Genomic DNA, 13495 nt, shown 5'->3' with positions numbered 1-13495 from the left:
ACTGGGAAGGTTCCGGAGGTGTCAGCGTGGCTGCCTGTTTGCGTTTCCGTGCTGGTGCAGATGCGAGGCTTCTCGCTGTCATTCCAAGTCTGCTGCTCACGTGCCAGAGACAAGATGCAAACCTTCCAGCTGCCCTCGCCCGGGTGGACACCCAGGTGCCAGGCTTTGCAGGAGCCTTCATCCACAACTGTTACATTGGAAGCAGTCTGGAGAATTGATCTCTTCATGTGAGAGACTGGACTGGGATTGCTCAAGGGGCTCTTATTACTTATTGGAATGATGTGGCGTCTAATTGGGGTTTATTCCCAGTCTGCTCTCTGTTCCATATCAGCCAGTCTGGTCAGGAGAGGCTGTTCCCCTTGAATTCCAACATCTGCCTTCACCCAGAGGCCAGCCCTGAGGTGTCTGGACAGTGCAGACGACAGTGCCAACGGACAGCCTGGCCAGTGCTGCCCAGCTTGTGGGAGGACCTGCTCTTCCCTGTGCTCTGGCCAGAGAGGCCTGTCACTGGGACAACTCTCACAGATCTCTGTCACAGCCTCTGTCTCCTTCCCCTTTTGCCCACTTCACTTTGGCCACAAATCCCCCTTCTCCACAGGCCCCTAACAATGAATGACTGACTTCCCCTTTCTACCCCAACTTCCCACACCCTCATTTCCTAACTAGCAAAATTTAAATCTGTCAACATCAGGAAAAATAGTAAAATACTACATTTTTAAAAAAGATTTTGTATGAAGCTCAACAAACTCATATTAACAACAACACAACCTCTAACATGTCCTTCAGTGTCTACTAAGCACAACCCAAGAGACAGATATTATCAACCCTAATTTTGCAACAAGGAGTCTAAAACACAGAGAAAGGATGGGACCTAGCTGAGGTCACACAGGCAGTGAGTGACAGAGCCAGAACCTGGGCTTGAGTGGTCTGACACAGGGCCCGTGACTGTGGTCATGGTGCAGGCGCTCTTCTGCCCTGCTCTTGCCCATAGGGGTCAGGGGTGCAAGAAGCAGAGGGAGGCCCTTCCCTGGCCAGCCCACTGCTTCCCTTCCCTACTCTTTACCCATTGTTTCTAGCCACCCACAATCCTCTGCTGACTTGATCCTTCCTTTCCATCCTTCCACCTATTCTTCTTTCTAGGCCTTTCCTCTCTCTCACAACACTGTAAGATGCCTTCCCCACCTTCGCTGCACCTGTGCCTTCCCCTCTTGTTTTTGTTCACGTTTGTACTGCCCCCTGGCCCCTCTGGCCCACCTCATTGTCTTACACATTCATCTGATAAACATTTCCCGCAGGCCTAGTCTCTGAGTACAAATAAGGTAAGCTTTCCACCCTCAAGTCACTTTCTGAACCTGCAGTTTCTGGACTTCCTTGGGTCCTGCCTGCACCATGAGCAGAAGGCCTCCCGGTGCCCACCCTCCATCCGAGGCAGGCTGCCCTCCCTCACCCATGTCTGCCAGGTATTGTCCCCCCCAGAGGCCAACCTGCTGGGTTAGCACTGGTGCCCCCGCCAAGAACCATGCTTTTGTGCAGTGCTGGCACTCAGGTATTAATAACTAACACTAAGCACTGATGACAGGCAGGAGGAAAATCAGCCCCGTGGCTTCACAGTATCTCCATTCAGGTTATTTTTAAACAGCTCTTTGCTGTTGCCCCTGGGTTGAAGGACACGGTGCTTGTAGCCAAGTGTCAGGATCACGAAAGACCCTGTGGAAAGGACAATAAAAACAATACATTAATTGGAAATGTTTACAAAACATATAGTTTATTCGCTAGGCCCAGATGCTCACACCTGTAACCCTGACTCAAAGAGACAGTTTTAAGACAAAACTGCATTTTTCCCTTGAGGCAAGGCTCACGAGGCCCTGCAGAGGCCCCACGGTTCTTATTCTTAGACCTAATCAGGCTGAAGATGTGTGCCAGGGAGGCAAACCATGAAAGTGGGAGAGGCTAGGAGAGCCTGACAGCCACAGCCCCCACTTGGATGCCTCACATCAGGTGCCTGACCTGGACCCCATGGCACCATGTGAGCTACGGCTCAGACAGATGTCCTACATGTACATTTGGCCAGCATCCTGGGATAATTTTCTGGCCACGTGAACACACACCCTGACAGAGCAGTCTCTCACCCGAGGCCCCTATCACGAAGGAAGTTCCTCTGACAGAGCACAATCCATCAACCCGCTTTCTGTGCCCCACCCCCGCCTGGCTCTCAGGGAGGTCATTTTCCCACGTGAGGGAACCATGACCTAGAGCTTCTGCTGTACCTCCTCCTGGATTTGCTCAGCAGAACCTCAAGACTGGTATTGACAAACTGATAGTGACCAGTGGCCAGGAGGCCTCTTTGATGTTTCAGGCACCATAAGACTGACGGTGGCTCGTCCACTTAGCTGGTGGCTTATCTTTTCTTCAGCTAAACTTGGTGCAGAAGCCCGATGTGTAGGGCCATTATAATAATAACTGCCATTCATCCTCTTTCTCTCTGATAACAGCTTTTTTGAGAAATAATTCTCCTATCATAAAATTCACCCTTTTGAAGTGTGTAATTCAGTAGTTTTAGTAACAGAGTTACGCATCTATTAGCTGTCACTCTCCATCTCCCCTTCCCCACAGCCCTGGCAACCAGTCATCTTTGTTCTCTATGGACTTACCTACTCTGGACATTTCATACACATGGAATCATACAACACGTGATCTTTTGTAACTGGCTTCTTTCACTTAGCATAATGTTTTCAAGGTTCATCCATATTATAGCATATGTCACTACTTCATGCCTTTTTACTGCTGAGTAACATCCCTCTGTATGGATGTACCACACTATTTATTAATTTGTCAGTTGATGCGTATTTGGGTTATTTCTGCTTTTTGGCTGTTATGAATAATCCTGCTATGAACATTCATGTACAAGTTTCTGTGTGAACACGTGTTTTCAGTTTTCTTGGGTACCTAGGAGTGGAACGAACTGTTGGGTCATATAATAACTCTATGATTAACAATTTGAAGAACTTCCAAACTGGCTTTCTGAAGTGACTGCACCATTTTACAATCCCACCAGCAGTGTGGGAGGGTTTGCCATTCTCTTTGCATGTTCACAACAGCCTTCTAAGATTGTTACAACTTAGAGTTGAGGGCACTGAAGCTTAGGGAAGGTAAACAGCTTGCCTGTTACTTCCAAATGCTCCTCCCTGTGACCTACTGCCACATATTAACCCTGTATCACTGATGAACAACTATGTTTCTCACCCTTTCACCTCTATGCCTGCATCACCCTGATGAGAGGTCCTTCTGTGTTGCAGGATGTGTCAGGAAATGCTGCATTTCTGGCCTTCACTCCTTTCGGGTTCGTTGTTCTGCAAGGAAACAAGAGGGTCCACTTCATTAAATGGTGAGTATCTTCATTTCCAAAACAGGCCTTTTATACCTCACCAGCTGGGGAGGGCTATGGTTCCCATGTCCTTTGTCTGTGATTGGGCAGTTATGGTTCTCAGCCCCCTCAAAGCCTTGCATCCATAATGATAACTGAACAAGGTAGTGGTCTCTTCCTAGGGATCCTCTTCTTCCAAAGGGGTGTTCCTGAGAGCCAACAGCCTCTCCAGAGAGAGAAAGAGTGTAGAGGGTTGATTTCCGGGTACGATGAGAGACCCGGGGCTGGAGCCAGTGTTAGGGAGGCAAAGTTCCTATGAGAACTGAGTCCTTGGGACTGTCCCCCACTGAAGACCACAGCATCTGCATGGCTGTTTACTCCCTTAACCACTGGCCTAAGGGAGGAGGGGCTCACCCTTGGGGCAGATGTAAGTTATCTTGCAAAATCCCCTCCTTAGGCCAGATGCAAGTTATCCTTGGCAAAACCCCCTCCTCAGGCCAACCCCCACTGTGGGCACTGCCTGCACAAGCACAGATGCTTCCCAGTCTCTCTCCTATCCCTCTTTAGGGCTCAGGTGTCTTCAGCCTCCAGGAGTCACATCCCCACCTATCTTCCCCTCTCCCTCCTCCCACTCCCATTTCTAGCAGGCAAGAGCTACTGCCTCAGCTGAAGCTACTCTGAACTACTTCGTCTTTCCCCTGTCAGTTTTGGGTCTGTTCTGGATGGTTCTAGGAGCTGATGCAGCATAGACTGCCTTATTGATGGACACTTGGCTCTCCTGGAGCCCCTTTTTCTGGCCTGCAAACATCTTTCAGCCTCATCAGAGCATGTTGTATATTCTACTAAGCCTCTGTGATTTCTGTACCTTTCTGGCCTTCAACTGCCAAGTCTAAGCTGGCCAACTCCTCCCCTGAGCTTGGACAAATGGCTTACCTTGCCCAGCAGAGCTCAGCTGGGGAAGCTTGCTCCTGTCTTGGTTCCTTTGCCTTCTCCAGAAGAGCTGATGGGGAATCTGAGGACAAAGCTGTTTCCTGGCGAACTTTCTGCTGGGGGTGCTGCAGGGCATCTCTCTTCTTGTGTCCTCTTCAGCTCCCCCACTGAGCTTGTGGATAGACACCACCTTTCCAACCCTACTGCTCTTGTGCAGACTGTCAATATGATCACCAGCCAGAGCGCTAATGGAAGTGCCCCCCAGACACGACCAGTCAGGACCCATTCCCCAGGAAAACAGCCACTTCACAAGGCAGGTTGCTGCACTGAGTAACCAGGGCATACCCCAAAAGAGCTCGTTGCTAGGCCTTCTGAAGTTGGCCCACTCACTGTGCTCTTTGGGTGACAGTGGTGAGGGTTTGGGGTCTCCTGTCTAACAAAATACTTTTCAGAAAAAGGCAATGAGTAGGGTCAGGCCACTGCTCTCCCAGTGAGGAGCACTTGCTTCCTGAATATAGCTGGGTTGTCTGATAGTGCTTAGAGGGCCCAGATCCTGGCCCACACTCTGACCAGTGTAGCTGTCTCATGAGGTTCCTGGTAGAGGGCATCCGTAGCTAGAAACAATTAGGACACACCTGTTACAGGGCCCTGCAGTCCAAAGTATCCTTCCCCATCCAGAAGCCCTGATGCTCACCTGATTCTCCCCAAAACTTTTCATTCTGTGTCTTATCTCACATCCCACTTCTTCACGAAGTCTCCTTTTCACTGTGTCTCAATTTTAAAATAACAGATGTAAACCTAACCTCACTTTCAATAGAATGTTCCTTACTTTCTTATCTTGCTTGTTGAAGCCTAGATGATCAGTGTATTTGTTTACATATTAATTTTTATTGTATTCTGAATGTGTATGAGAGAGACTGATTGAATGAGAGGGACTCAAACAAGGAATACCATGTGCTTGTATTAGCTCAGAACTGGTGGTCAGAAATTGTGAGCTCTCATCCTGACCCAGCCATGATTTCTAGGAAGCAAGTGACCTTCCTCTGTCCCCTAAATTTTGGCCAGTAGTAGAGTAGGTACATGGTTCTCACTACCTTTCTGCTACTTCCTAAGATATTGAGAAAATCTCCCTAGAGATTGCAAAGAGGAAGAAAGCCAAATTGAGGCAAATAGGCATGGTCCGACCTCCTTGGGGGTCCCAGTTGGGTACCAAGATAAGGAGTCCACCCCCCAGTGAGATGGAAGGGAAGGGCCTTCAGGACCCAAAGGGCAGCTGTGTCAGGCAAATGGAAGAGAAGTGAGGAGTGACCGATGCTGAGGCCTAGTTCTCTGGCTCTCAGGGACATCCACCCAAGACCCTGGTCATTTTTCCATTTTGTAAATGTAACCAAGGCTGAGAGCAGTATGTGAAGGTGAGGTCTAAGCTGTGCCATGTACAGTAACCATGTCACTTCTTCTGATTTGTGTCTGTCCCGCGGGTGACGTACCCCAGTATCCTGTTTGCCTCTTTTACTGCAGCCATTCACTGGGCTGGTGGCTTCAAGGATTTTTCTACAAAAACCCCTAAGCCCCTTTCCTGGTCAGTACGCTGCATGACTGTTCCATGTAATCTGTTCTCTCTCTTTGGTATGTTGCCCCGCCCCCCTCCCTGAGATTGTTTGACATTTGTTTGCATTAAACTGCATTTTCCATCCAGTGGCACAGTCACCTGAAAGACTCAACTCCCTCAGAACCTGGTTGCATTGTTTTTCATTATTTGCTGTATCTTGAACTTTGGCCTCATCAGCTACCTGTGGCATCTTATATTTGACAGTCCCATCCAGATAATGCACCTGCATTATGAACCAAATCCTGAAATGGCCCTGGACCACTCAACCTAGACTCACTTCCCATGCAAAGGTTTCCCTTTTACAGCCACTGTTGATGAGCCCGAATACCTCCTATCACCCTATTATTATAGTGTGATTGATCGGAAAACTGTGGATTGAACTGTTTCAGCAACTGTTCTCTAAGGCCACTGCGCTGCTGTCTTGTTTCAGTTCTAATTTTGGCTAAAACTGTGTCTGTGCCTGGAGCCCCTTCCAGTCAGGGTGGGCTGTGCATCTACAAGACTTAACTGTGAACAAGCAGTCCACAACAAGGTGACAGGTGCTTTCTTTGTGCTTGTAGGAATGAGGTGACCAAGCTGAAATTTGAAGGAAAGACTTTCTATTTATACGTAAGTCAGAAAGAGGTGAGTGCTGGCTTCTTTCTCTTCAGGGAGGGCTGGGACACTGAGTGGTTCCTGATGGCCAGGACTGAACCAAAGTGGTGTATCCAGGTAGAACTAAGCCATCTGAATGATAAGCCAAGACCTGAAGGTGAGGGATGGAGAAATGGCTAGGCCCTGGAGCCCAAGACCTTCCTCAGGGATGCTGGTGACACCCAGAGGTTCCATACCTCCAGGAAATGCAGACAATGCAAGATTCTTTTGCTTCTATATGAAAATTCCAAGAAGATAATAAACTTTAAAAAGAAGTAAAAAAAATCCCAAACGACACTAACACTTTCTCTGGTGAGGGCTGTCTTGCTTCAGTTTGTACGAGCTGAGGCTTACTGTACTGGGCCTGCCAGGTGTGAACTTACTAAACTGAGCTCTGCCCCAGTGGGTCCTGCAGACCTTCTCTTCCAACTAGCCAGCTGCCAGGCAGCTCCTTCTCCCACCTGAAATCTCTTCCTGCAGTCCTGGGGAGCCCTCAGGCAGTCCTGGGGAGCCCTCAGACAGTCCAGGGGTCAGTGTCCTGTGGCCATTTCACCCTTCGCTTCTCCATCCACACTCAGCTGTTTCTATGTGGGATTTTTTGTAGGAAAAGAAAATTATTCTCACATATTTTGCTCCAACTCCAGAAGCCTGCAAGCACCTCTGGAAATGTGGAATCGAGAACCAAGCCTTCTACAAGTGAGTGGACATATACAACAGGGACTATCTTTATCAGAGTCAAGCATAAAAGCTACTTTTTGAGTAATGGGCAGGAAAGTTTGAGGAACACTGAGAAAGAAGACATAAGATGACAAGGCTGAGCTTCCTTATAAAACTCAGACCCCTTTCTGGATGTCTGTCCTCCCTGGAGGGACAGAACTGAGGTCTAGGAATATGTTTCCAGCAGAGATGTCCAGGGGGTCTACCTGTGATGTCCTTGGACAGCTCCCAGTGGCAAAGCAGTTAGGGGTCTTTTCAGGGCAAGGCTTGGGCCTAAAAAAGCCCCTGGGTATCTGACTTGAATCAAGCTGGCCCTGTGGAGCCATTCAGAGCCACAGGAAGCCCAGAATAGGACAGACAGCTCCATGAAGGAGCAGAGGCAGGCCAGAAAGATCTCTAAGCCTTGGAGAGCCTTTGGGGCTTACTCCCAGTGGGTGGCCTGGTGCTGAGCTGGGGTTGATGCTAGCCCTTCCTGATGGGTCACTGCCAGAGGTATTGCCAGTAACAGACTCAAGTGCCCAGGAGCCTGAGCAGGGTAGCAGGAAGGGGAGCAAGGACTTGTCTGTTACTGAAAAGCCAGCTTTGGGCCAAAGGCAAGAATTTTGATTACCACAGGATTTGTAAAGTATATGAGGCTTCTGTGCTGTTTTGATTAAGAAAGTGGTTATAAAGGCATTAGGGTACAAAGAAATAGCCCATCGAGAAACTAGGATGACGCCAGATAAAGTATGTTTTACTAAAACCCTTGGTCTTGTTTTAAAAATAGAATGCAATGATTTATACTTTAATAAGCTGTATCTTAATCAGGACAACATAAGACAAAGTCTGTGGTATATTCTGCCTCTGACAAGCCATAGTTCTCCCTCCAGTAACCTCAAGGATCCTGAAGAGAGCAAAACTGCTCTGAGCTGGAGGGGTACCATTCTCCTTCTGCTGCCTGCTGGCTGCTATGGGATGCTGGCTGGCAGAATTGGTCCTCCCCCTTCTAGGGCCACAGCCCCAGAGGCTGTTTCTGGGAAAGGCTTTCTGAATTGCTTAATAATTTCTATGCATTTGATACCACAATCAGGGATGAGCTGAATGGGCAGCCTGAATTATAACCTGAGTGGGCTTCTTTCATCTCCTGAAGAAGACACTCAGAAAAGACTTTTGCATGGTCAAATTTCCCTTCTGTTCAGTCTCTAGCTGTCCAAGGAAAGCCAAGAAAACATATCCGCACCATTTCTGAAGACCTTTGTTTTTCTATTTGTGTCATGGGAACAGAACTGTGCTTCTGCATCTGTGACCAAACTCAGTGTCTGAGTCTTTCCATTAATAAAGCCCCCCTGCCCCGCAACTAGTCCTGCCAACACCCTCAGTGGAAACTGAGGCTGTTTTTCATTTTTCCACTGATTACTTAATGTTCTTTATTAAGTGTTAAAAGCCTCTAACTGAGTCATATCCCCAACTGTGCCAAGTCTTAGCAGCAGCCACTTTGGCATCACCCTGAGCACCTTTCACGTGCAGATCCCTGGCCCTGCCATTGGCCTCGTACTTTGAAGGGAGGCAGGTCAGACTCAAGGACATGCTTGGGCAAGAAGACAAAGAGAGTCAGAGCCTCACAGAACCCTGAAACAGGTGGGGATGGTATCTCCCTGGAACTGCTATTCATGGATTTGGGAGACAGCTCCCTAAATACTGACTGCCTGCTCACGACAGAGGCTTCAGACCCAGCACTCCAGGCACCTCAGGGCATGTTGTAAGCTGAGTCAGGTCTTGGGAGGCTTCACTCTGGACGGTTCTCCCCAGCTTCTTTTTCTAAGTGTGAGAGGGCCATTTGGGATCAGAGAAGTCACCTAAGAGGATATTTTACAGTGCCCATGGCCTTCCAGAGCCTCCACATCAGCTGTCTACAGCCTTGAAAGTGATGCTAATAGGCTTACTGGGAGAAAGGGAATGATTCCAAGTTCAAATAAATGATGGAACTTATATTAAAGTTAAGCTAGTTTGTTCATTTCAGGACTTCTCAGAGTCTTTAACAGAACATACTTTATGACTCTCCAAGACAGGGATGAAATAGGAAGGGCAGCCCGTACTCTCTTCTCCACCCACAATTACCCAGACATGGACATGTATCATCAAATACTAGGACTGGAAGGGACTCCTGAGATCAAGTAGCTCCATCATTTTATAGATAAGAAGACCAAAGCTAAGAAAGGAAAGAAATTTGCCCCAGGTCACACTGCTAACAAATGGCCTGAAATTTGATGAGTGGCATTCTATTATTCCCCCAGACCACCATCCGTAACATTTAGTCTCAGTCCCCCTGGTAAACCCCATGAAGCACTCTTGGGGAGCCCTCACTCTCCTGACATGAAAATGGGTTTCCACATGACTGTCCCCAGCACTGAGGCTGTGAGGAAGCTCTCAGGTCCTAAAGGACAGTCAGAGACAAGCCAGGCTGTGAAAGGCCTTTTCCTGAAGAGTTTCCTCAAGTAGCCTTATGGAAGGAGCTGGGAATGCGCTGCCTTAGCCCGTGAGGCAGTTGCAGGCCATCTGTCACACTGGACTTTGCCTTGCTGCAGGCTGGAGAAGTCAAGCCAAGTCCGCACAGTGTCCAGCAGCAATTTATTCTTTAAAGGGAGCCGGTTCCGATACAGGTAAATAGTGACAGTAAGTAACTGTTATGGACCTATTTTCAGACCCTTCTCTGGAGAACAGGGGCTCAGTGGTCCTTATCCTTGAGAACAAAGAAACTGGGAACCTCCAAAAAAGCCTGAGGTTTCCATCCAGTTCTCCTGTCTCCTGTCCTTTTGACTATTTCTTTCCTTCCCTGCCAGTTTGTCTGCAGGGTTTAAATATGTATCTTCTCCTTCTGCCCTCACAACAGCAGTGAAATAAGAACTGTAGCAGTGATTCTTTTCATGTCTGTCTAAAGATTTTTTTTTTTGCAATATTTCTGGAACATCCTGGACAATGAGAAATCATTTCTAAATGAAAATGGAAAATCCCAAAGACTCGAGATAGAGAGCTCTCTAAGATAAGCTGTCAGGACATCTTAAAACTTACCCAGCAAGCAAGCCTTTCTCAGTGACCTAAACATTGGGAAGGGCTAGGCCAAAGAGGCCACCTCCCAGTTCATCCAAAGTATCTGAAGCCTTAGACAGGAGCCCAGTGCTAGAACACCATCTCATCCCTTGCTGCTTGTTTTATTATACTATTTATAGTGGCCGAGTTGCAAAGGAAGTAATGGAGTCAAGTGCGAAGATCAAACGGGAGCCACCAGAAATACACAGGTAGGCTGCCACAGACTTCCCCCAAACCAGTTGAGCTCAGATCCCAGAACCTCCAAAAAGGCAGCAGTTTCAGTACTATGAAGATTCTGGACGCAGTGGCTCTCACAAAAGGGGAAGGAGAACATGGCAGGAAGGTGAAAAGATCCATCTCAGCTAAAGGCATGGAGAACAGTCTGACCCTGGTATCCCTGAGCCTTGAGGGAGCACGAGGGAGGGCGTAGTACCCAGTACCACATCCTGGGTACTTCTCTACTGTCCTCCCAAATCCTGAAAGTGGTCATAGGCCACGGAGGACATGTCCAAAGTGCAAGATTTCCTTAGTTCTGGAATCAATCCATTACAGAAAGCCAGGGATAGCCCCACAGCCCACTACACTAGGTCTAAAATAGTTTTGAGATCCTTGCTTCATGTATAACTGTACATCACGTATATCTCCTAAACCTAATAAGATCCAGAAAGAATATGATTGGCCAAGACAGCTAGGGTTCACCAACCAGCCTGATCTCTGGGAATGGGAGCATTATTACCACCTTCACATGGCACCCCCTGCCAACTGCAGTCTCTGTCAGAAGTCAGAGAGGCTGCCATATCAGTTTTCAGGCATATTTTCTATAGCACTGCTTATGCTGGGGCTCTGCATCCTGACAAACCTGCCCAGAGACCAGTGGTACCATTGCTGCACTAAAGCAAGGTTCAGGTGGGTCTAGGATATGAGGTGGTAGACGAGTCTAAAGCAATGTCTCTGACTGGAATCCAGGGACTAAAGGCAAAAAAACAGGTATTAAAGACTTTTTTAAAATAAATATTAAATAAATAAACAAACAAATAAATAAATAAAACTTAACACAGCCAGGCAGTTCTAGCAGCTACTTCTCAACCCTGAGTCCTGACCACATCTGTCTGTGCACTGATTTAACAAAGTTCTCTTTTTCTTTAACCTCAGAGCAGGGATGGTTCCCAGCCGCAGCTGTCCCTCCATAACCCATGGTCCAAGGCTGAGCAGTGTCCCCAGGACCCGCAGAAGAGCTGTTCACATCTCCATCATGGAAGGTGAGCATAAGCTCTGGAGAGGACCATGGGGTTCCTCTAAGTTTTGACTTGGACCACTTCCTCTCAGGGACCTTGAACAGAAGTTGCACTAGAGACAGGAGCACATTTCTCCAATAGAAGAGAGAAGGTTTCATGCGGTAGTTGGGAACACCAGCTGGATGTCAGGTGAAGGATAAGCCCACCCAACCCTGCTGAGCTGTAGTCTAAGATGGGGTTTAAATCTGAGAGTGTGGGGGAAAACCTTTGGGAGACTGTGTTATTGCATCTAACAGGTTCCATGCAGTTCTGAAATTGCTTTCCATCAAGAGGCTTTTCACTTATTTTTCAGATCAGACTAGTCTCCACAGTGTAAATGATCAGGGTGGCTGAGGCAGTTAACCAAGAAATGAAAACTCTTAGTTCTGAAGCATCCTAATAGCCACTACCACTTTCTATTTCAGCGGGAGAGATCTGTCCTCTTGCTATCTGAATTCTTTAACACGATCTCGGGAATCTCATATGCCCCACCTCTCTCTATCCTACCCTCCCTTTGGAGGAGGTGGGTCCTGGGGGGGGGAGGGGAGAGACAAAGTCTGTGAATCTTCACTGAACTAGATACTGCAGTAGCTGAGCCTGATACCTCTCCACTCTCTGGGTAGTTAATATCATTAGGAGACTCCTGGAATAGTTCCCTCATGGTCACTGACTCAGCTGCCCCACAGGCTAGGTACAGGTATAAAGTTGAATGCTTTCATTCCCAAAGATGTTTTTGTAGGACCTCAGAAGATCTAAAGCTGCAACAAACAGCAGCGGGTTTGCTTCAAACCTGTCCTGGAAAGGGAAGACTCTTTGCTCTTTCTGTGGCAATGCTGATTAATGAAAATAAAGAACTACTTAGGTTAGGCAGGACAGCACTCTGCGGCTCCCCTGTGAGGATCATGGGTTTGTGTTTAGGATTTTATGTGTCACTGACTTTGCATTATCTAAGTCTGGTATATAACTACAGTCTAGGGATTGAGAACCCTGGCCGGGTAACCACATCAAGTGCCTTAATTATTTGAGTATCTTAGTTGTTCTATTTGTAAAATATAGGGGTATCTTCCTTGTGTACCCCATGGGCTGTGAGGAACCTCATGTACATAGAAGTACTTTAAAGAGATTAAAGCATTTATTGGACAGGCAGCAAGCACAGTGCAAAGAGGCCTGCTCAGGAAGTCCAAGATGAGATTCAGATCAGAGCTCTGCCATGTACTTTCTCTAGGGCAGGTTGCTTCGCCTCTCTGAGCCTGGGGCCCCCACCGTAGAGTGGGTATGGGTGTGGGAGGGTGCCTTCTGAACTACATAGTATAATCGCTCTGCAAAGTATGAAGTTACTGAGGTCTGTCATCAGACACAGGCTCCTGGTTTTCCCTCCAGTCTTAGGCTGAGCCGGAGAACTGAGCATAGCTCTCACTGTCCCTCTTCTTTTGGGGCGTTCATCTCAGGAAAACAGAATGAATTTCTTCTCTTTTGAGGAAACAACTTTCTCCTCTCCCCGTGGCCCTTCTTCCTATCCATCCTGAGGTCGGAAGCCACCAAGTTCACCTCAAAGCTCCTGTAAAAAGTCAGGACAGCTGTCCTCCCAGAGAAAAGGCCATCCTCTGGAGCTGAGCACTAATACAGGTCTAGGGAAGAGCCTCATGCATTTGTTCTCCAGCATATGGAAGAATGTCCAGTAAAACCCATGTTCCTAGAAAAGGGAAGACAGGCTGTCCATGTGGGGGTATAACTCACTTATAGTAGTTGCCAAGCAGGGTTAGCAGAACTACTGAGAAGTGGGAGACCGGTCCTGAGCTCTCCCAAGACAAGCTATGAGGCTGTCCCAGTTCCCAGCTAGCTCTGGCTGTGCCCCCAGCATCCTCCCAGAAGCTGTCTTCTCCCATTGTAGCAGCAGTAGGC

At 47.9% G+C, this 13495-nt stretch overlaps 1 protein-coding gene across 11 annotated transcripts in view; it reads left to right on the top strand.

Annotated features, from left to right (window-relative positions):
* Positions 1–13495, top strand: part of FRMD5 (FERM domain containing 5) — a 304534-nt gene that overhangs the window by 284579 nt on the left and 6460 nt on the right. For 8 of the 11 annotated variants that reach the window (XM_073876922.1, XM_073876920.1, XM_073876921.1 and 5 more), the window contains exons 8-13: positions 3297–3385; positions 6464–6527; positions 7141–7232; positions 9818–9892; positions 10460–10528; positions 11472–11578. In XM_073876922.1, the coding sequence (XP_073733023.1) occupies positions 3297–3385; positions 6464–6527; positions 7141–7232; positions 9818–9892; positions 10460–10528; positions 11472–11578 (496 nt within the window). The remainder of the gene's footprint in view (positions 1–3296; positions 3386–6463; positions 6528–7140; positions 7233–9817; positions 9893–10459; positions 10529–11471; positions 11579–13495) is intronic. The other 3 variants (XM_025884560.2, XM_073876918.1, XM_073876919.1) reach the window with 2 other exon arrangements.

Source organism: Callorhinus ursinus, unplaced genomic scaffold (genome assembly GCF_003265705.2).
Source record: "Callorhinus ursinus isolate GAN/ISIS: 27379988/994484 unplaced genomic scaffold, GSC_fseal_2.0 scaffold25, whole genome shotgun sequence".
NCBI lineage: Eukaryota > Metazoa > Chordata > Mammalia > Carnivora > Otariidae > Callorhinus > Callorhinus ursinus.
Note: the sequence above shows the minus strand (reverse complement) of the source record. Positions and strands in the feature narration are given on the sequence as shown.